General features: G+C 34.9%; 1 protein-coding gene across 5 annotated transcripts in view; it reads left to right on the top strand.

Moving 5' to 3' along the window:
• AHCTF1 (AT-hook containing transcription factor 1) overlaps positions 1 to 19,812 on the top strand; it is a 117,882-nt gene extending 98,070 nt beyond the window's left edge. For all 5 annotated transcript variants that reach the window (XM_072647650.1, XM_072647646.1, XM_072647647.1 and 2 more), the window contains exons 31-36: positions 2,242 to 2,345; positions 3,735 to 3,946; positions 5,859 to 7,659; positions 10,569 to 10,702; positions 10,991 to 11,082; positions 19,344 to 19,812. In XM_072647650.1, the coding sequence (XP_072503751.1) occupies positions 2,242 to 2,345; positions 3,735 to 3,946; positions 5,859 to 7,659; positions 10,569 to 10,702; positions 10,991 to 11,082; positions 19,344 to 19,536 (2,536 nt within the window). In that variant the 3' untranslated portion in view covers positions 19,537 to 19,812. The remainder of the gene's footprint in view (positions 1 to 2,241; positions 2,346 to 3,734; positions 3,947 to 5,858; positions 7,660 to 10,568; positions 10,703 to 10,990; positions 11,083 to 19,343) is intronic.
• The last annotated feature ends 2,822 nt before the right edge of the window (positions 19,813 to 22,634 follow it).

The following is a 22,634-nucleotide window of genomic DNA, read 5'->3' as shown; positions in this document are numbered from 1 at the left end:
CTCTGTCCAAGCTTTGTTGTTCAATAATTTCAGTTGTGTATGACTTTTCTTAACCCCATTTGGGTTTTTGTGGCAAAGATACTGGAGTGGTTTGCCATTTCCTGCTGCTCATTTTCCAGATGAGAAAACTGAGGCAGGCCAGGGGCATATTACTTGCCCAAGGTCACACAGCTAGTAAGTGTCTGAGGCCAAATTTGAACTCAGACAGGATGAGGCTTCCTGACTTCAAGCTCAGCACTCTATCCCTCTGCCACTTAGCTGCCCTTATGCAGGCTTACTGAGACTAATTCTAAAAATTCATTTGCATTGCTTAAGCTCACCCTTGTTAAGGAGCAGAGGAGACCAGACAGATATTTGCAGTGGAAAGAGAAGTGGATTATAATTAGGGGACTTGCTATTCAAATTCCACCTCTGTTTTTATTACAGTTTGGCTGTGGACAAGTAAGTACGCCTCTCTGGGTCTAAATTTCCTCATCTTTAAGAGGTTTAGACTAGTTGGCTTTTCATGTCCTTTTTCAGCTCTGAATCTTTGCTTCCAACCTATACCAGGTCTTGGTCATCTCCTTGTGATGGCCTTTCATGTAATTCACATCCATCCAATGTAATGAGACCATATTACTCTTCTTAAAATACTATGTTTAACATCTCTCTCCTCTTTAGACTTCTCAGATTAATATTCACAACTCAACTCTCAGCCCCTCAAACACTGTACCTCCTTACCTCCCACCAGTTCCCAGGAAAACCTTCCACTCTCACATGGTCAGGCAGCATCTTTATCCTGTGAACTATCATGCTGATTCCCATGACTTTTGGTCCTTTCTGCCTAGAATGTCCTCTAGATCTATTCACACTTCACTTCTGTTTGCCTCAGAAATACAGCCTCCTGTTCTAGTCCATCCTGTCTAGATACTTTCTGTAATGCTTATTGTATGTAGTTTTTCTTATAATAATATCTCATTATTCATATCTTTATATGACATTGCTTTAGTAGCCATCAATACCTTTGCTTATTTTATTAATTACATCTTTAAAAAGACCTCATGAGGCAAAACATGTTGGGAATAGTTGAAATTATTCTAGACGTAATTATTTAAAAATGAGTATTCATGGTATAATAATGAGGTAAAATGATATTGTCAGAGTAAGATTCTTCATGATATTCCAGATTATATAGAGCATTATGGTTATAAGATACTTTAAATATATTTTCTCACTTGAACCTTAAAGCAACTCTACAGGGCAGGTGTAGTGCTAGTATTGTCTCCGTTTTACTGAAGTTATGAAGATACTGAGGTTCAGTGACTTGTCCAGGGTTGGCCCTGTAGAGTTATGAGAGTATTACAACGTAACTTTAAGACAGGCATTTAGCAGGCTGTTTAGCACTGAGTGCCAATAACTGGAACTCAAATTCACCTCTTATCACTTTCAGACTACCACTGATCTTTCTGCTATGCTGTGTTTACCTCTTAAGTTCAAAGGATCACAGATTTAGGACATAAGTTATCAGGCTTTCATTTTAAAAGTCTCACAGGTATTGATAGAGCTCAATTCTGCATGTAGATCCTTGTGACTGCCAATCCAAAACCTTCCACTGTTATTTTTCAACAGAGAGAGGGAAAGGGGGAGAGAGAGAGAGGGAGAGAGAGAGTAAGAGAGAGTGTGTGTGTGTGTGTGTGTGCGTGCGTGTGTGCACGCATTTCTCCACTCCCATATGGCCCTCTGCTAGGTGTTCAGTAAACACTTGTTGAATCTGGAAATTGGTCTTGGGTACCTCGGAGTGACTGAATATATAATATATTTTAAATTATAACCTTAATGTACATCACCTTTGTAGGATGTTCAGTAATGGTATTTTAAAATATTATTACCTTTTTATTACTCTACACCTATTGGATATGTTGTTTTATTTGAAAATACAGGAATAACCCCTGATATAACTATAATTGGTAAGTAGATAGTGAAGTGAAAGAAAATGAACAAGTGAAAAAGTTGTAGAGAGTTATATATTCCCCTGGCAAGTTATATAACATTAATTGAAATTTAGTCTTTTTGTCTTTTGCATTCATAGTTTCTTTGTAAAATGGTCTCAGTCTCTTAAACTTTCAACCCTTCTATCATGCTATGATTCTATCTTTTTTATCATAAACATAATATACAGTCAACAAAAGCAATGTAAATCCATAAACACTTGTGATATGTCGAACATTTTAACACAGTAGAACTATGATTCTGTTTCAAAAGGGAAATCTTCACCCAGGATCCCAATTTGCCACTTTTGGATGAAAAGCAGTTATCTGATGAAATATGTGCCACCACAGTTGGAATAACAGGAGCAAATAATGAACGTATGTATGTGCTAAAAGTTTAGAGTCAGATGCATTCTAATATTTTCTGGTAACACAGATTTTATTTTCTTTGGAATGGGAAGCAAGAGCAGAGGAGAGTGGGAAACATTGGTACCTGTGCTGTATTATTTCTATTTTTTCCCTTTCCAACTGTTCTCTATTTAGTTGGAAAATGGCAGAGTGAGAAGAATCTAGCATCATTGCTAAAGGTGTGGTGGGTCATTTATTTCAGCTTTCACAATTTTAGCCATCACATTTGGTGGACAATGTTTTAGCATGGTACTTGTAGATATTGCTTCCTCATTAGGTACAGTGATTCACAGCTAGAAAAGCTACTTGTCCTGCTGACCTCAAGTGACCCCACATGACAATTATTCCATTCTTTGTTCACCTAGTTCTTTATGGCTGTATGGCTGTGCAGTTAAAAAAAAAAAAATATGAGAAACTGACTTTATCCCTGTAGAGTTATGAGAGTGTTACACAGTAACTTTAGGACAGGCATTTAGCAGGCTGTTTAGCACTGAGTGCCAATAGCAAGACTGAGATCTGCAGTGCCTGTCTGGCAATAGTTTTGGAGAAGGAAGAAATTCGTAAGAAAAAGAGGTAATGAATATGAGTGATAAGGTACTGTTAATGTTTATATAAACATAGGAGAAAAAAACTATATTTTTTTCTTAATATACCCAGTTGGTTGGTCTCTTCCATAAGAAAACCCCAGTTTTTTTGGCCAAGCAAAAAGGCAGAGGTAGGGAACCTCTGGCTTTGAGGCCATGTGTGGCCTTGTAGGTCCTTAGGTCTGGCCCTTCCACTGAGTCCAGGTTTTACAGAACAATTTATTTTATTAACAGGATTTGTTCTTTGATGTTTAAATTCATTTGAAAGGGTCACAGTTGAGGACTTAGAGGGCCATATGTGGCCTTGAGGGCCCTGGTCTAGGGTAAGTAAACCTTGTTTGATGTTACAATACTTAAATTAGGATATCCACTTGCTATGAACTTTTAGACTGATTAAAGAGACAGGCATTTAAGTCATAATATCATTTGAATAAAGAAGGAAATGTATTGCGTTTTAATCAAAAGTGATAGTTGGGAGGGAATGTAAAATGTGTTTCAGCTAATGTGTTTTCTTTAGGTAGAAATGAAATGTGTGCAATTAGAACATTTTGAAGATATTACAGTCTTGTCAGTGATAGAAAATAGGTTGATAGGTATGTTATTGTTACAGAGTTCAAGCTTGCTCTTGAGTATTATGTACTAGGTTTAAAAATAATGTGAAAACCAGTAAATCAGAATAGGGTTTAAGTGGAGTATAATTTGTTTTCTTCTACTTGGCTTTCACCAGTTTCAGATTCAACAGATTGGACAATTAATGGTTATCACTATCTTTCAGCTGTGATGAGTGTCCTGCATGTCAGTGAAAGTTCTGTGCCTGTTACTGCTGAAACTGCTGCAACTGTTACCTCTGAAAATAGACTTAAACAAGAAATAGCCTTAGATTTAAAGGAAGATTATGAAATAGAGGTTGATGCACCAGAAGAAAATGCTAATTTACCAGAAGAAAACCCATCAGTTTCTGACAGTTCTGAATCTCAAGAAATTCATGTAAGAAAATGTTTCCCACATTTTGAACTCTCTATATGAGGTCAGTTGAATCTGTCCACTTTTTCCATCTTAGTTCTGATAATTATTACATACATGCTGTGATGGAATGTAGGGTATTTTCTGTTTTTATATTGTATCTGTAAGCCTTTTAAGTAATAAATACTGATCAGAAAAATTGGACCACATTTCCTCTGGTTTTATGAAAATTAAGAGGCTATCTAATAACAAAATCAGCATCTTTGAAGAAGTTAGTTTCTGGGAACCCAATTAATATTTGAAGATTTCTTTAGATATAGTCTGAAATAAATAATGGCTGTTCAGAAGAGAAAGGTAAGAAATTCAGAATGAATGTTCTTTGGCCAGTCATTTAATTGAAATAAGTTTAGAAGTTGAATTTTTTTTTTTTAACTCGATTTTTTATTCTAGTCTACTGGCAATTGAATTTTTTTAACTCGATTTTTTATTCTAGTCTACTGGCAAGTTAAGTAGCATTCAAGCGGACATAATTGAACTTATTTATACTCAGAAGTTTTTCAGGATCTTTTATTTGTTTTAAGTTAGAAACTTGTTTGTTACTTTTAGTTTTTGGAATCCTACTAAGCCACTCTTTTGTCAGTGGGCAGTAGTGACATTGATGACATGCCAGGATGAAACATTTCAAATGAAACCTTTTGGGTTTTGTTCTATAAATGTGTAATGCATTTATAATGTTGTGTAAGGCTTTTTTTTTTTTTCTTAGTGACATGTCACCTCACCTTCATGGTACCCTGACTAGCCACATTCACATCACTAGTCACATTTTACTCCTTAGCAAAAAGATAAATACCTGAATCCCCGTTCCTTCAAGTTAGAATGCTAATGAAATTGTAGTGATGGCATAAATGGGAGAGAACTTTTATTTCTAAGAATTGCCATTCTCTTAATCTAACTGAATGTTTGGGAAATGGGAAACTGGCTGTGTTCTCAGTGGTGGGTAATAATGTTCTACCTACTTGGTCAGGAGATCTCTGTTGTTTCTACTTCCTCCTTTTTCTCCCCTTCCCTTACCAAAAGGTAAATGCAAGGACCATTCCTTCTTCCACCAGTCCCTTACAAGAGAGGTATTCAACTTGAAAACCTTAGGAATTTCATGGTTTATGCAGTCCCAGCCAAAGGGAAGAGGATTGAGGCTAGCCCAAGGGAGCTTATGTAGGTGAACTCTTCTTCAACCTTATGGGGATCATTCTATTTAGAAAGTATGGATAGTTGTTAAGTCATATGGGGGTTATTTAGAAATAATATTTTCTCTTTCCCCCACTAAGACTTCACATCGTGCTTTGTACCCCTTATGTTTATATTATATGTTATAATCACTTGTGTGTGTATATCTCTACTAGACTGTGAGCTCCTTGAGAGCAGGGGCATGTCTTATTTACTGTTTGCATTTTTCACAACACGTAGCCATAGTACTTTGTATGGGCTTAATTAAATGTTGCATTAAATGAATGAAAGAAAGTACTTTGTTTCTCCCAAGGTTCTGTTCCTCCACCTTATACCTCCTACCCCCTCAAATAGAATAATACCTTTAAGTGCTCTTTATTCTCCTTATAACTATTATTATTACAAAGCTTTGGAACTCAAAATTGTTTTTCTAGAGGACACAGTCTGGCCTCTGTACCTCAAATCCAGATATGTCTGATTACTGAAAACATTTCCTGTTCAGCTATTTTGATCGAAAAGTGCTAAATCTCATAGTTTAAAATAATGATTATGTGTTTTATAAGTATATCTGTGGTGTTACATATATTCTCATTGTTTAGTTTGTGATTGAAAAGTTGGGATAAAACTGACTTTGAAAATCTTGTTAAGTTTTTGAAATAAATTCATTTATGAAAATGTTTCTTAATAGATTTTGTATTTTAATATATTTTAGGTGATTGAACACGAAAGAGTTGAAGCCTTGCCATCAGGAGAAGAGACTGGGACACTTTCATTGAATGAGTTGTATCCTTCAAGAACTCTAAAGCTTCAGTATAACTTGGATACCATTGAACAGCAGTTTACTTGTGATTTACCTGATAGCAAAGACTCTGTTGAATGTGACATGGCTGAAGTGGATGGAGAGCTTTTTGTGGCTCAGAGCAACTTTACCTTGATATTGGAAGGTGAAGAAGGAGAAGTTGAAACAGGAGATTGTGCCACATCTAATGTGTCAGCTAAAAAAACTAATATAGCAGCTGACGAGGAGAAAGATTGTAATGATGACAGTGGTAAACATGGGCATAGTAAAGGTTTGGCAGCAGTCACAATAAATGATCAGGAGTCTCAAAATGTTGTGGAGACGTTACCATATGTGCCAGAACCAATTAAGGTAGCTATTGCTGAAAATTTACTAGATGTCATTAAAGACACAAGGAATAAAGAATTTGCTTCAGACACAGTAGAACAAACTATCTTTGAAACCATGCCTTTAATTACTCAGAAGGTAATGCGTTCCACCAAGGTAGAGAAGGAAACGGGTCTAGTCAGTTTAAATGATAATCAGAGCAGTGACGTAATACCTTCCAGAACACGAACGAGAGGACAAAGCATCAAAAATCTAAAGGCCAGATCAACACTTGAGGAGTTGTCCTCAGACATTCCAACACCTGAAGTACTAGAACTTTCTGCTATAAAGAGAAGGACTAGGAAAACAAAAGAAAAATCTGAGATATCTGAAAGTGCATTTGCTGAAATTGAAGCAGCCTCTCAGAAAGTATCCCAGGATTCTGTTACTCCTAGAAGACGAAGGAGAAAGAATGTTAATCTGGATACATTAAAAATTGCTATTGAACAGGAATTAAAGGACTCCACAACTTCACAGAGAGAATTGGGGTTGAAATCACCTCAACTTTTCCAATCATCAAATGAGGAAACTCCCCATAGTAAAGAAGTTAAGCTTCTTTCTGCTATAAGAAGAACTTTGAGAAGAACAAAAAAATCTGTGGAGGAGCCAGAAGGCAGTGAATTATCAAATGACCAGAACATTAAGTTAACAACCAGTCCTGAGAGAAGTAAGAGGAAATTGAGAAGAATTAACACGGAACCCTCTGAAAAAGTTGGTGCTCAGCAAGATGGTGCATCCAGTGAAGAGAAGCACCCTGTCCAACAGAGTGGGAGACGCAGAAGAAAAGTGAATAGCACCTCAGTATCTCCAGAACGCTCTAAACTTGATTTATCTGAGTTGACTTTTGAAACAGAATTTAAGACCCCAGTTCTACCTAAGAAACGTGGCAGACCAAGAAAAGTAAATCCATCAGAGAATAAAGAAATTCAAGAAGTTAGTAGTGAGAAAAAACAAACTCCTCTTACCCCGAGGAGATCTACAAGAATTACACCAGGTAAAACTGGTGATAATAATCTTGGAAAATTAACTTTAGAAAACAAGCCTTTATCATCAGATGAAGGACTGACTACAGCATTGAGCTCTAGGGGGAAGTTGACAAAACTGACTGAAAATCGAAGGAGAAAAAATAAACTTCCTTCAGTATCAGAAGGAAGCACAGATGAAGAAATTATTCTCAAAGACTCCAAAAGCAAAGAAATACTGCATGCTGACAGTGATTTGACCAACTCTTCTCGTAACACAAGGACTAGATCCAGCAAGACTGTTCTTTTTCCTAACTTTTCTGACCCCCAGACTGAGTCTTTTTTATTTTCTTCACCTGTTTCAAAAGTGACAAGGAAGACGAGAGGTACACTTTTTAAATTTCAAACCAAAATAAATTCCATTCAGGGCCTAATTCAGGGATTATTTTAAGACCTAACTATATGAAAACTAAAATTTATCATTTAGGAATGAACATACTTCTGTTTTCTTTAAATTGGTTTCATTTGCTTTTAGTTCTTGTGGGTTTTTGGTGGTTGTTTTCAAATTGATGTGTTTTCTATATAATACTCGCAAATAATATTTGCTAGGCGTAGCATTTCTGTAAAACACTAAGGAGTTTGAATATCTTTTTAGTTACCTCTTCCCTTCTCCCCCTTTTTTGGCTTTTTATAAACCAAAACTAATTCTATTTTTTTTTAACAGTTTTTCAAACACTTGGTATAGCCAATGTGTTATTGATTTTTAATTACTAATTCTGTTATTTCATGAACTAACTACCTGCTTCAAAGCACATTTTATCTTGAATGATCTCAGTGGTCTTTGTTTCACTACTCTTTATTTCCCCCTCTCAAACAGATTATGAGCTTTATTCATCATTTCCTGCACTTTCCTAATTAAGTTGTATAATTAGCTTTTTCCTCAAAAACACCAGTCTTAAAAACTCCTGGGAACTGCCACTTTCAGCCTCTCCAATGACAGTACCCAAAAATGTTCTTTTCTAGGCTTAAAAATATTTCACTCTCTCCTTCCTATTCCACAACTAAAAACTTGAGAGGTAGTTTTACATCTAAAAATAAACTTTTTTATCACTTTTTTATTTCAAAAATAGTCTGTTGTTGCTTTCTGCAAAAGCTACTATCTGAATGCTTATCTGAATCAGCTAGTGTCTGAAAGTTATGGATTGTTGTAACATTGCCAATTCAATTAAGAATGCTTTTTAAAGCAGATTAACCTTATGTATGTAATTATTTAACTGGAATAACTTTACTATTCAAACTCAGGTTTTAGTTACGTAACTATAATACCTTGGTCAGTAGTAAATTTAATTTTATACATAATGTGTTATTATATTTGTATTAAAAAGTCTCCCATTAAATTGCCCTTTCAAAATTTTGGGTTTGCTACTTTGTGTATCAAATGAGAGGGTCAAAAAAAATTTTTCAAGCAGATTGATTCTGTGACCCCATGTAGATACAATGTAAGTTCTCTCTAAATGTCAGAATGTCAGAGCTATGTCCCATGCTGGATACAGAAGAGAACGTTTAGGTACATTCCTAAAGTGTGGTGGAAAGTGTAGTTGCTTCTATTAGGAGATGTTTAATGAATAGAAATTATATCAACTGTCCAATGGTTTTATGTGCATTCTGAATTACCAAGGTAGTGTTTATTGAAAAGTTTGCTTTATTTTCTTATTCTGAGTCAGAAAATTAAATTCAGATAAATTATTCACCAGTTAATTGGTTTTTAGTTGAATGCAAAGTAGATTCAAGAGATAACAAACATTAAAGGTATTTCATCAAACTCAGCACAAATGTGAAGCTAATTACTTTTGGGAAAAGAAAAAAGTAGTAGTATTTATTCAAGAGGAATTTCATCTTTTTGTGATTTCTTAAAGGTTAGATACATCTCTTGAGTTAACTTGAAATAATAGGGAGGAAAGGTGTTATACAGAGAACCTTAGGGGGGTAAAAAAGTAAAACTAGAGCTCTGTGTAATATCAAGATTTCTGTTTATTTACATTCTTACAACATTAATTTTGTTATATAAAAAAACCTGTTGTGGTATATTAGTTTTGATTATCAGTTTTAATAAATGTCCAGTTTTTATTGACATGGGTACTGGATTAGTAAAAGTAAGATTTGGCCTTCTAAGTCTTGCTTTGTCATTTTCCTAGTGATTTTTTTAAGGATCTTAGTATTTTAGAAGAAAAATAAATTTGAGGGAGGGAGAGGTCAAAACTTAAATATGTGAAATCACCTCTTAGACTGCAAAATGATCACGATGTATATTTTAAGAATTTTCTCTCACAGGTTTATAAATGAACATCCTTCTGAATACTTGTATTAATCTCAGAGATTCCTTTCCTGAATGGAAAGGAAAAGGCTACAGACCAGATTCTGCAATAATGATGTCAGTATATGGGTACAAAAGAGATCTAGTTCTTAGTTATTCCATTTTGATTTCTCCATGATAATCCTTAATTTTAGCTTCTTTGAAACACATTCATATCTTTTGCTTACTTAGCCCTTTGTTAACATCATCTCTGCTGCTTATATTTTAACTGAATTACAGTGTAAAGTCCAGAATGAGCTACAAAGGTTTCAAAAGTTTTTAACTTTATGTCAAACCACTGATCTGGTCTTATCTCCAAGAAGGCATAAATCAGATAATACACATGGATGAGTAGGATATTTTGTCAGTGCTCTTGATCCTAAATACCAAATAGAGAAGAGTAAAATAGCCGAAGAGAAAATTTGAACAACTTTCTAACTACTCTTTTGAAATCTCCACAGAATGACATTATTCTGTTTGAAACATTATAAACTCCCAGTCATCTGGGTTAAGTCAAGTTGAATTGATTTTGGGAAAGGATCTTATAGATTTAGACAAAGGGTCCTTGGAAATCCTTTAGTCCAGCTCTTTTTACAAATAAAGTGACTGAGACCCAGAAAGCTCAGGAGACTTGTCTTAGGTCATACAGACAATAATTAGTAGTATAACTGGGGTTTCTAAAACCAGGTTCTCTCCATAGCCAGTGTTCTCTCCACTATATCACACTGCCTCATGGAATTACTCCTAATACTGCTCCCCTCTGGCTTGCACAGCTTATTACAGTGATTAAAAATGAAATATACTTTTGGATAAATACTTGCTTTAAGTATAAGTGGAGGTGCTTCCAGCTTTAAAACATATACCATTTGTTGTAAACTTTATTTTTCTACTCATAGATTTTTACATTTAAATTTAATTATGTATTTGTGATTTTTTTTTAAGCTCAAAAAATAGAAACCACTGTACAGTTGAAGGGCCTAGTTTCAGATTTGTCCTCTCAATTTGTCTTCTCACCCCCTACTTTGAGGACCACAAGAAAACAGGCATCTGAACTTTCACGGATTGTAAAAGAACTGGTAAGAATTATGTTGTTGCTGATTTTCTTCCCTCAGAATAACCTTTTTCCCCCTTGAGTCATGTCTGCAATGTCAGTTTAAGTGTCAGTCAAATGTATATTAAAATTATAAAAGCTGCCTCAGTTTTTATTTGAAAATTCTGCCCCTTTATGCCAGATACTCTGGCAGTTACTCAACAGCTATGAATGTGATGATATTAGAAGTAATTCTCTATTAGTTTCTCTGTCATTTTTCACATTGTGTTAATGTACTTAAAATGACACTCGCTGTTTATTTTTTAATCCAAAGGAATTACCAGTTGAAAATGACCCAAAATCAGTGGAAACCACGGAAAAGCAAAAAGCAAAACGAATCAGGACAACAAAAACAAAAGCAAGCAAGTATGGAAAACTTTTCAACAATTTAATATTTATATTTGTTCACAATTAGACTGGAAGGAGAACTGAAACTTGAGAATTAATTTTGGGGGGAGCTCTGAATATTTTTGTCATTGATAAACTTTACTTACATGAATTCCTGAAAACCATCTTTTATGTCATAATTACATATACTCTAAAGTACTTTAAAAGTACTAAAGTACTGTAAGTACTTTTAAATACTTGTTCATGGCTTGATTAATTTAAAAAGAGCATGTTATATTATTAGTATGTTGCTAATAATTCAAAAGATAAGAAAATTAACTATCATATCCGTCCCTTGTCTACAAATCTTAGATTTTTTTCCAAACTAAAAAATCCCCATCTGATTTTCATATAGCATAGTTTGAGAATTTTCTGATTTTCCTACTAGATAGACACTGTAATTTTTCAGTGTCTCTTTAAAATTTTAGCTTAACACAGAGTAAAACATTCCAGAAATTGTGTAATCTGAGAAAAGTCTGGCAGAACTTATTATTTTGTTTTGGGCGCTGTGCATATAAGTACATAATTTAAGACATTAACTTATTTATTAATAAGCTTATCACTAACTCACATGGAATTTTCATCGTAATTTTTTTAAACATGAACCATAATTGAGCCATGTCTTTTTTATCCTGTATTTATACAGCTGATTTCATTAATCTTTTTGTAAGAATTTTACAAGATGGGATGAACCTTTGAAATGCGAAATATAGGGTAACAGTTTTTGAGGATTTGGAAGTGCCTCAAATGCTGGTTAAGTGCTTGCATTCTAAATGGAATAAAAAGTAACTTGTCCTTTCAAAGTTTCCACTGTCTTCAAATGTTACAGAGGGAGAAAAGAAAGGAGAGTTTCTTAAAAAGGAAAAATAAGGAAGGAGAGGGACTAGTTTACAGTTCATATAATTAGAATTAATAAGAATATCTAAAAATGGAGGAACAGATGGGGGGGTAATAGTGCTCTCAATAAAAATTTAACTATTTTCTGAGCCGTACAAGGGACAATTGAAAACATACTCACATTATGCGGTATAAAAATACATTTAACTCATCAAGAAAATGGACAGGCACAGGAAGAGAGAGTGTTTGATAAAAGTAGATCCAGGGAATAAATAGTCATTAGCAAAGCAAACATTAATTTATTTAGTGGATCAAGAAGGGAGAATTCCAAAAGAGGTAGTTGAAAAATTGGAGATCAGTGTCTGGAGTTGGTGATAAGGGATTCAGGAGGGCAATAGGAACAGACCACTTCAATTATAAATAACTAATGTAAATTAACTTCCTTGTATTTATCTCCTTTGCAATGAGAAGGGTTCAGGGGAGAGTATAAGAGAATATGGTATAGGGAAATACACAATATCATAACTATGAATGTAGATGGAATTGATTAATCCATAAAACAGGAGGGCAGCAGAATGAATTAGAGAGCAGAATCCACCAGTGAATTGTTAGTAACAAATGCGGTTGAAGCAGATTCACACAGTTGAAATGATAGTCCTGGAATAGAATTTATGCTTCAGATAAATACAGTAAAGGGCATTGTAGCAAACATGATCTCAGACTACAGAAATTAGCTGCCTTGAGAAGAGAAAAGCAGAGGAATTACAACGTAATGAAAGTATCATAGATAAGGAAATAATGTCATAGTTATTATGTGTGGATAGATATCTACACATGTATATCTGTAGATGTCTTTATCTACACATGTGCATATATCTATATCGCTATATTTATACATGTAGACAAATTGAGATACATACATGTATAGCTACCTGTATGCTCACACACTTGTGCGCGCACACACGTTCACCAAATGGTAGAGTATTCAACTATTTTAAGAAAAAAATAACCACTGACGGAAAATTTTGACAGTGTCAACTCTATAACAAAGTAGGAAAGAAGTATCTGAATTGAATTTTAGAAATGTTATATAGAAGAACTCTCTAGTGATTACTGAGTGAGAATAGAGAGGAATACACACACATTTGTCAGCTGTAAGTTGGCACCTTTACAAAATTGTGTGTTTGGTAGATCATAAGATCCTTAAAATAATCTTTACTGACTACAGTGCACTAAATGTTATAATCAAAAAAGTCCCTTTGAATAAAGGACTCAGAATTAAATGGAGACCAGTTTAATCTTAAAGAACAAAGCACAGAAACAACACAATTTTGGTAAAGAAAATGGCAGTAAAACAACATAAAACTTTGGAAATGTTACCAGAACTTCCATTAGAGGAGAAAAAATCTGTAAATGTTTTCATTGTGAGAGAAAGAATGAATGAATTGGATATGTGGCTTTAAAAAACAACTTAGAAAAGCTTGAAATAAAATCTTAACTATACACAAAAAATAAAGATTCTGAAAAAATCATATATTAAACTGAATAAACTACAAAGAAACTCTCAGAAGGAGAAGAGGAGGAGCAGGAAACAGGACCAAGTTGATTTATAAGTACATTCTATATTTGGAATTTTATATTCAAAGAAAAAAATCCATCCTAGTATTTCCTAAGTTGCTTACAAAAATAGGGACTAAAACATCCTATAATTTCTTGTGAGACTAGTATCTTTTAAAGATATTGAGGAAGAAAGCAAAGAAAGAAAATACAGATTACTGTCTTTAATGAATAGTGATATAAATATATTGAGCACAGTATCGGGATATATCAGTTATATTAAACAGGTTAATATAATGATCCATTTGCGTTTATTTCAGGAATGCAGGATTGTTCGTCCTGTATCACAAAAGCTAGACTAGACCCTCCCTACCAGTAACAAAAGTAATAAAAAAAATAGATATACATAAAATTTTCTTTATATTTAAAAATCTTAACTCATTCAAATTCAATCAGAAACATATGTACTGACTGTTCATTAATATGACAAATACTACCTATATGAAACCAAAAATTAACATTAATTATAATAATAGGGGTCACTTAGAGGCTTTCCAGGCTTAAGGTCAGGGGCCAAAGTAAAGATGTCTTTTAGAACAATTATTATTTGCTGTTGTTCTAAAACTACTAGCCACAACAATTAAGACAAGAAAAAGAAATTGAAAAGAGAAACTTAGACAATAGAGAAACAATACTTTTTGTAGAAATTCAAATAAAATTGAGAACCAAAAAGTAAAAATATTTTTTAAAAATGACAGATTATTAGCGTTTTTTTGTGTGTTATCAATAAAACCCAACAGAAGAAATAGATAATAAAAGAAAACAATTTCAAAATAACTATGAACTCTGTAAGCTATCTGGGAGTTGACTATCACAACACAAGGAAATTATGTAAATACAACTATGAAATATTCTAATTTACTAGTTTTATTTATGTAGATATTTATACGTTTATTTACAATGTTCATGGTTTTACCATGGCAGTGTAATGGCTGTTGTGAGGTAGTATTGCATAGTGGATATAAACTCAGCCTCAAAGTCAGGAATGCCTGGATTCTAGTCCTGCCTAGAAAAATAAACAAAAAACTTATCCTGGTCTAGTTTTCTCATTCAGGAATTCCATATACCAGTGGGTCTCATTGCTATCCTTTCTGAGACACAGGTCTCATTGCTGTTTCTGTCCCTAGTCCAGATATATAGAGAATTGATTAAAATATATTAAAATGTGCCATTCTCTATCATACGAATGATTAAACAATACTAAAAAGCATTTTTCAAAAAAAATGAAATAAATCCAAGCTTCCAAAAGTCATGTGAAAAAATACTCCAAATCACTAATGATAGAAATGAAAATTAAAACCACTCAGATTGACAAAGATAAAGAATTAACAAATGTTAGTGATACTAACAGGCAACCAGTGCTTCACTGGGGGATATGTGAAGGGTCCCAACTAAAAGTCACCAAACTCTCCATACCCTTTGGTCCAGGAATAGAACTAGTAGACCCAAAAGATCAGAACAAAAATCAAAAAACAAATGCCCACAAAATAAATACTAAGTATTTTTTTTGGTAGCTGAAAAATTTTGAAAAAAAGGAGCCCATTAATTTGGTAGTTGTTCACTCATTTTTTTGTCATATCTGACTATTCACAACCCCTTTAGGACAAAGATACTGGAGTGGTTTGGCATTTTCTTCTCCAGCTCGTTTTACAGTTGAAGAAACTGAGGCAAACAGTGCTAAGTGAATTGCCCAGGGTCACACAGCTGGGAAGCGTCTGAGGTCAGATTTGAGCTCAGGCCTTACTGCCTCCAGGCGCCCAGCACTTACTGTAACTACAGCATTATAAATGATCAGACCAGTCATGACTCCAGAAGACTGATAATGAATGGTGCTTTCTGTCATTTGACTGAGAAGTAGTATACTAAAGGAACAGAATAAGATGAAAGGTTTTCAAGCATGGTCATGAAAGTAAAGAGGGGTAGGGAATTTGCAGACTATGCATACTTTTTTATAAATATTCCAAGTCACTAATACTAGATATGCAAATGGAAACAATTCTCAAGGTTTCATTTCACACCCATCAAATCGGCAAAGATGAGTAAAGCTGAACCTAGTCAATGCAGATGTGCTATGGAATGTTAGGTTTGTTTATTAGCAGATAATTAGTGGATTTGTGAATTCAGTCAGTCTATTGTACTTTTTGACCCAGCAATCATACTACGGGATATGTGCACCAAGAAATGCATTGCGGCACTTTTTGCGTTAAGAAAAAAATTGGAAACAGTATTAAGTGCGCCTGAATTGAGAAATTGTTGGGAAAAAATTAGGAATATGAAATTTACCATGAGACATGATAAATGAAGAATTTTTAGAGAAACATGAGAAATATGTGTATGAATTGATCCAGAGCAAAGTAAGCAGAACCAGGAGCACAATATACACTATAGCTATGGTAATGTAAATTAAAACAACACAAAAAGACAACTGAACTCACAATAAGAATCCAAAGGTCAGATTCAGAATGTAGGTAGTCACACAGACATAACCACTACTACGTTAGTTAGTTTTGCTTCCCTATTTTCTATTATTTTGAGAGAAAGTAAGTTTGATGTAATAGACAAAGATGATGACAAGTTTTAAAAACAAATATTTTTAAAATGAAATGCCTCAAAGGGCGTCCGTAGGTCACAATAATTATTTACATATGACAAGGAAGAGTAAAAGATAACACCAAAATTACAAACATGAGAGATTAGAGTCACCAATGAGGCTGACAAAAATAGTGATGATTTGCCAACAATGTAATTTCCTTAGGGGGAGCACAAGTTTGTGTTGCAAGACATAGAAGGAAAGCAAGTAAAAGAGAGAAAGGTGGAAGGAAAATGTATTTACAGAAGATTGGCATTCTGTATACTTTGAAGAGGGCTGATAGATATGTGGACAGAAATAGACTGAATTTGGATTAGTAAGGTTGATTAATAAAGGATGAAATCCCAGGAGTTAGAAGGAGGAAGGGATTGGCACTTTATGCAGTAGTTGAAGATTACAGTTTGTTATTTAAGTTGTATGGAGACAGAATTAGTAGAATTTAGAATCCTGAGCTGTGAGCTCTCCCACCCAGCATGCACTTGCCTCCCCCCTGCTCCAAGTGCAGCACCACCTCTTCTCTCTCTTAAGGGTTTAAATCTGCCACTTCAAAGTTCACCATGGATGATAATATTGCTGCTCTCATTGACAATGGCTCTGGCATGTGCAAAACTGGCTTTGCCAGAGATGATGTCCCTCAGGCTGTCTTCCCCTCCATTGTTGGGTGCCCCAGACACAGGGTGTGATGGTGGGTATGGGCCAAAAAGACAGCTACATGGGGGATGAGGCCCAGAGCAAGAGAGGTATTCTGACCCTGAAGTACCCCATCGAACATAGTATTGTCACCAACTGGGATGACATGGAAAAGATCTGCATTATACTTTGTACAGTGAGCTCCATGTGGCCCCTGAAGACCACCCTGTGCTGCTCACAGAAGTCCCCCTGAACCCAAAAGCCAACAAAAAAAAGATGACTCAGATTATGTTTGAGATCTTCAACATCCCAGCCATGTACATTGCCATCCAGGCGGTGTTGTCCCTGTATGCCTCTGATCGTACCACTGGTATTGTGATGGACTCCGGTGATGGTGTGACCCACACTGTGCCCATCTATGAAGGTATGCCCTTCCCCATGCCATCCTCCGTCTGGATCTGGCCGGCCGTGATTTGACAGACTACCTCATGAAGATCCTGACTGAGAGAGGGTACAGTTTTACTACCACAGTTGAGAAGGAAATCGTGCATGACATCAAGGAGAAGCTGTGTTACATCACCCTAGACTTTGAGCAGGAGATGGCTACTGCTGCATCTAGCTCCTCTTTGGAAAAGAGCTGTGAGCTCCCTGATGGTCAGGTTATTACCACTGGCACTGAGAGGTTCCAGTGCCCAGAAGCTCTCTTCCAGCCATGGAAGGTATGGAATCCTATGGAATCCACGAAACTACCTTCAACTCAATCATGAAGTGTGATGTTGACATCCATAAGGATTTGTATGCCAATACCATATTGTCTGGTGGTACCACCATGTACCCAGGCATTGCTGACAGGATGCAGAAGGAGATTACAGCCCTACCTCCCAGCACAATGAAAATCAAGGTCATTGCCCACCTGAGCTCAAATACTCTGTCTGGATTGGAGGCTCCATCCTGGCGTCTCTTTCCACCTTCCAGCAGATATGGATCAGCAAACAAGAGTATGATGAATCTGGGCCCTCCATTGTCCACTGCAAATGCTTCTAAATGGACTCTGGTTTTTTGATTTTTTTCTTTTTCTTTTTTATTTTTTTGGTCCAAAGGGTATGACATGATAATTTCCCAAAAAAAGAAATGAGATTGGCATGGCTTTGTTTGTCTTTTTTTGTTTATTTTGTTTTTTTGGTGCTTGACTCAGGATTTAAAAACTGGAAGGGTGAAGGTGATGGGCAGTCTAAGTATGTTGGAAGCAAACATCCCCAAAGTTCTACAGTGTGCCTTCAGGACTCTTGATTGTACATTTGTGGGTTTTTTTAATAGTCATTCTAAATATTGTCTAATGCATTGTTATAGAGAAATTAGCTCTGTAAAATGAGCTAAGTAACAAATCCAGATTGGGGGGGGAAGGTACTAGTATTGCTTTACATGTAAATTAATGTAATCCTTTAAAAAAACTTTTTGTATCTTCCACCTTAATACTTGTTCCTTTTTTTTTTTTTTTAAATTGTCAGCCATATTGAATGACCCCCTGAATTCCCTCCCTGGCCCCAACATAAATGTCACCCTGCAAGTTTTATGAGATTGGTGTCAGTACTTGGGGGAGGGGAGGAGCTTTACCTGTGTGCTAACTTAAGACCAGTTCAAATAAAAGTGCACATGTTAAAGAAAAAAAAAAAGAATTTAGAATCCTGCATAGTTGCAGTGGTGTTACCACTGTGTTGAAATCCCAGATTCACTTTTAAAAGCTATACATACTTTTGTATAAAGATCTGTGGCCATAAAAGTGTCCTTCCTGACCCTGTTTCCGTTTTCATGTGTGAATTATTTAAACTCTATTTCATAGTACTAAGTTTTAAAGTTTTGTCTTAAGTATTTTCCTTATTTCTTCCATTATCTATTAAACTTCCTTAATCACTCTTAGCATGATTCTGGACAAATGGCCAGACAAATGGCTTCTTCTCAGTTTTTATACTGTTTTTGATTCTTACATGGGAAGCCATCATCAATCCTAAAATCATAGTTAAAGCATCCATTTTTAAATCTTCTATGACTTCGACAAAGTGAACTGTTAGATTTCTTTTTTCCAAAAAATACAGCCTTCAGATGGAAAAAGCTATAAGAACACATATGTTCTAAAGTTCTGTTTATTTTTTTTAGGTTTGATCGATGTCTTCTGTTTTTTTGTATGTAATGACTGAATTTTTAAAACATTTCAGTAGACTTTCTAATAATAAATGCCTAGCATTTATATTAGTAATTAAAGGTTTGTAAAGTACTTTATATGCCATCTCATTTGATCCTCACTGCCATCCTGAGGGTAGGTACTATTAGGGTTCCCAGCTCTGGATTCAAGACCAGTGCTGCTAATTGCTTACCAGTTGTAAAATCTGAAAGATATTGATCACATCTTGCATGTATGATAGCATTAATAAAAATTAAGGAAACTAAAGGTAAAATTCAGTAATGATCAGCATGCTGAAATTCCAGGATTTTTTGTTTGTTTGTTTTCCCCTATGACAATTCTTTCTGATGAGATATTTCACCTTACTGTACTTTTCTCTTCTTCCAGAACCACAGAAAAAGAAGGTTCTTGGTCACCCCCTCCTGTGGAAATCAAGCTGATTTCTCCCTTAGCAACCCCAGTTGATGCACCCAAGAGCAAACCAAGAAGGACTACAGAAACAACAGAAAAAACTCTTGGAAGGAGCAGAAGGAAACTGTCTTCCTTTCCAAAGCAAGTTTTACGCAGGAAGATGCTATAATTTTTTTTTCAAGTTTTTAATGTACACCCCAGTTTGTAAAGTCATCAGAATTGTGTGGATTATTAAAAATCATCTAATTTGGAAAAGAATAATTTATATAAATTATTGTAAATTTTCATAAATAAATGATCTTCAGTAAGTAAAGTAACTCCATATGGAGTGTGATTCCTTCAGTCACATGCAGTTTTTTCTATTTTATATTAAGACTTCATACATTTATATAATATGTAAATACAGCTTATTATTGGAATGTTAAATAAACTATATACTTCACAATATGTTGTCAGATTTTTGAGAGAAATTGAATGTATATTGCTGATATAATTTTAGGGACTTAAACTTGATAATTTTCTTGTATTTTGTGATTTTAAATTTCTCTTAAATGAAAATGATTGAATTATTGGTTTAGTTTAGGGGCAATTGATTGTCTCAATAAGGATGAGACTGAGAGGCCATTGTGTTAAGCAGTTATAAATAATTTAGTCTTTTGATTTTTAGGTATGAACAGTGTTGAAGGAGAAGTGCCTTTTATGATCTAACATACTAAAATTAATTCCTAAGTAATACAGTGGTTACCATATACAGTGGCATGTCCAGTTTAGCACACTTAGATTTTTCATTTTCAAATACTTAATGATTCAGAGTCTGGTTATCCTTATTGAATTGGCTAGTTCATTGATCAGTAGCATTTCCACAGAAAAGTGTGAGAGAGGAGGTTTGAAATGATATTTCCTCTCTTTAAAATTACAGTCCATCAAATACTATATGCCTAGCATTGTGCTAAGTATTTTGAGAAATGCAAATACTTGCTTCACTGTCCTTGCACTTAGGGAACTTATATCATCTATATTCTTGCAGAGCTGCAGAGGCATATTTTGTAGCCCTGTATTCAGGAGTAGAATGGTGCTGATGGACACAGAAGAGGCTAGAAAATATTGACTCAGTTCACAGAGAGAGAGTACAAGTAATGAAGTACTTAAAAAACCAAAACCTTTTTGTCTCTGGAATGTATCTCAGCAAGGTTTAATTGGCGGTGACCCAGAATTCATGAATAAACTAGGGTTATAGAAGATTATCTAAAAATAATTTATAGCATGTAATTGATACTATATAATGACTCCATTAAAAATTAATCATCTCGAAAGTTGGCAGACATCTTAGTACCAGGTTAGGTTAGTGTAATTTAGAGGTGCTTTTCTTAACTGTATTTTTCTCCTAAATACAATAAAACGGATGAAAAGATAATGGAAATGCCAAGCATGGACAGTGTAAAAGTTGCAGTTCGAGTTCGTCCTTCAATCAGGTAAGTACTTTATGCCAGTCAAAAATTTCATACTGATTTTGTCTTAATGGTAGCAGGAATCAGCCTTCCCTTTAAGCTATTTGCTTGGGTAGTCTAGACTTGTTTAAACAATTGTCTGAGTAGTGTATTCCAGAAGCATCATTTAGTCTTAATGTCAGGTAAAACTTGCTAAGAATTAGAATTGTTGAAAAATATGATGGGTTACCTTCAGGGAAGGTGGGTTCCTTAATCTTGGAGGTCTTCAAGCGGAGTCTGAATGACCATTTTTCAGGTCTCATGGTGGGAGTGTGGGTTGAACCACATAACCCTTGTGAGATTCCTTCTACCTTACCAATTTTGTGATTCTGTAATTTATTTAAACAAAAGTATATTAACTAGAAAAAGTAACACAGTGGAAAGTAATATCAGTCTGTCAGTTTTTTGGATGTAAAGAAAATATTTCAAGACATCCTTTCCATATGGTAAAGTATGAAACAATTGTGGAATGGAAAGTTTTCTTAAACACACGTTTTCAGTATAGAAGTGGATGATACACAATCAAATTAACCAAATTTAAACTTTTTGCTCTTTTGGTAAATCACAAAAACTTAAAATACTTTGCAAAAAATTTTAAAAGACTGTCCTTAGGAAATGTTGATTGGATTTGATAATTTGCCAAATTTCCAACTTGGAGCTAGTACCCCTATTAAGTATTTTCATAGCATAAGTTGTGACAGGTTTTTTTATAAAATTTCATTTGGTTTTATTAATGTCAGTTTTCTTAGTAATTATATGATACTTTTTCACTTTGACCTACCATTAGAAAGAATCTTTGAACTGATTATGAGCAAAAACGGACATCATTTTTTAAGAATGGCCATTATAATTTCACACCATTCAGTTTCTGTTGTTCTTTGAAGTCATTTCTGGCGGGGGGGAGGGGGCGCGTGTTTTTGAACTGTGTTTTCCTCCCATTTTGTCAAAAAGAGCTCCTCTGTGATGTGGAAAAGTAAATATTGGGAAATGTAACAACGTTTTAAGAAAAAAATCTAGGAATAGGTTAACACCGGAAAGGTCAAACAATACTAAACAGTAGTTCTAAATAGCTAAACCAAGAAGTTACCTATTACTAAATTCCTCTGACTCATTTTGCATAACCATTAATACCTGGGGACTTAGAATCTGGAAGGCCTGTGCTTCTTTGGATACCCCCTCAAGCAATTAATGTGACTTCGATTAAAGTCCTTTGTCTATCAGCGTTTTTCTTACTGGTAGAATGGGGATGATAGTTCATTGAATTGGGTTGTTCTGAAAATCAAATGTTAAGATGGTAATAATTCATATTTCTGTAACACTAAAATCTGCAAAGCATTTCACATTTATCTCATTTGATCCTAAGGGCAGCCCTGTAGACCAAGTGCTATTATATACATTTTGTGAATAAAGGAAACTGAGGCACAGAGACATTGGGTTGACCCTGCCTTAAGGTCAGGAGGGTGTTTGGGGCAAAATTCAAACCTAGATCTTCCTTTATTCCCAAATCCAGTAAACTGCACTGTACCTGCCACTATACCTGCCATCTACGCAGGTAGTTCTGGGTGAGGAACGTTCCTTTACCAGTGCATTTTCACAAGTTTAATAGAGTTACCTGCATCATTGAGAGGCTGTGATTTGTCCAGGGTCACACAGCCAGTATGTGTCAGAGACAGCATTTGAAACTGTTTATTAAGGACCTCCTATGTTTCAGGCACTGCTAAGCACTGAGGATAGTCCCTGTCTTTGGTGATTGTCATTTTAAGAATATGGCTAAGTACAC

This window comes from Notamacropus eugenii, chromosome 2 (genome assembly GCF_028372415.1).
Source record: "Notamacropus eugenii isolate mMacEug1 chromosome 2, mMacEug1.pri_v2, whole genome shotgun sequence".
NCBI lineage: Eukaryota > Metazoa > Chordata > Mammalia > Diprotodontia > Macropodidae > Notamacropus > Notamacropus eugenii.
Note: the sequence above shows the minus strand (reverse complement) of the source record. Positions and strands in the feature narration are given on the sequence as shown.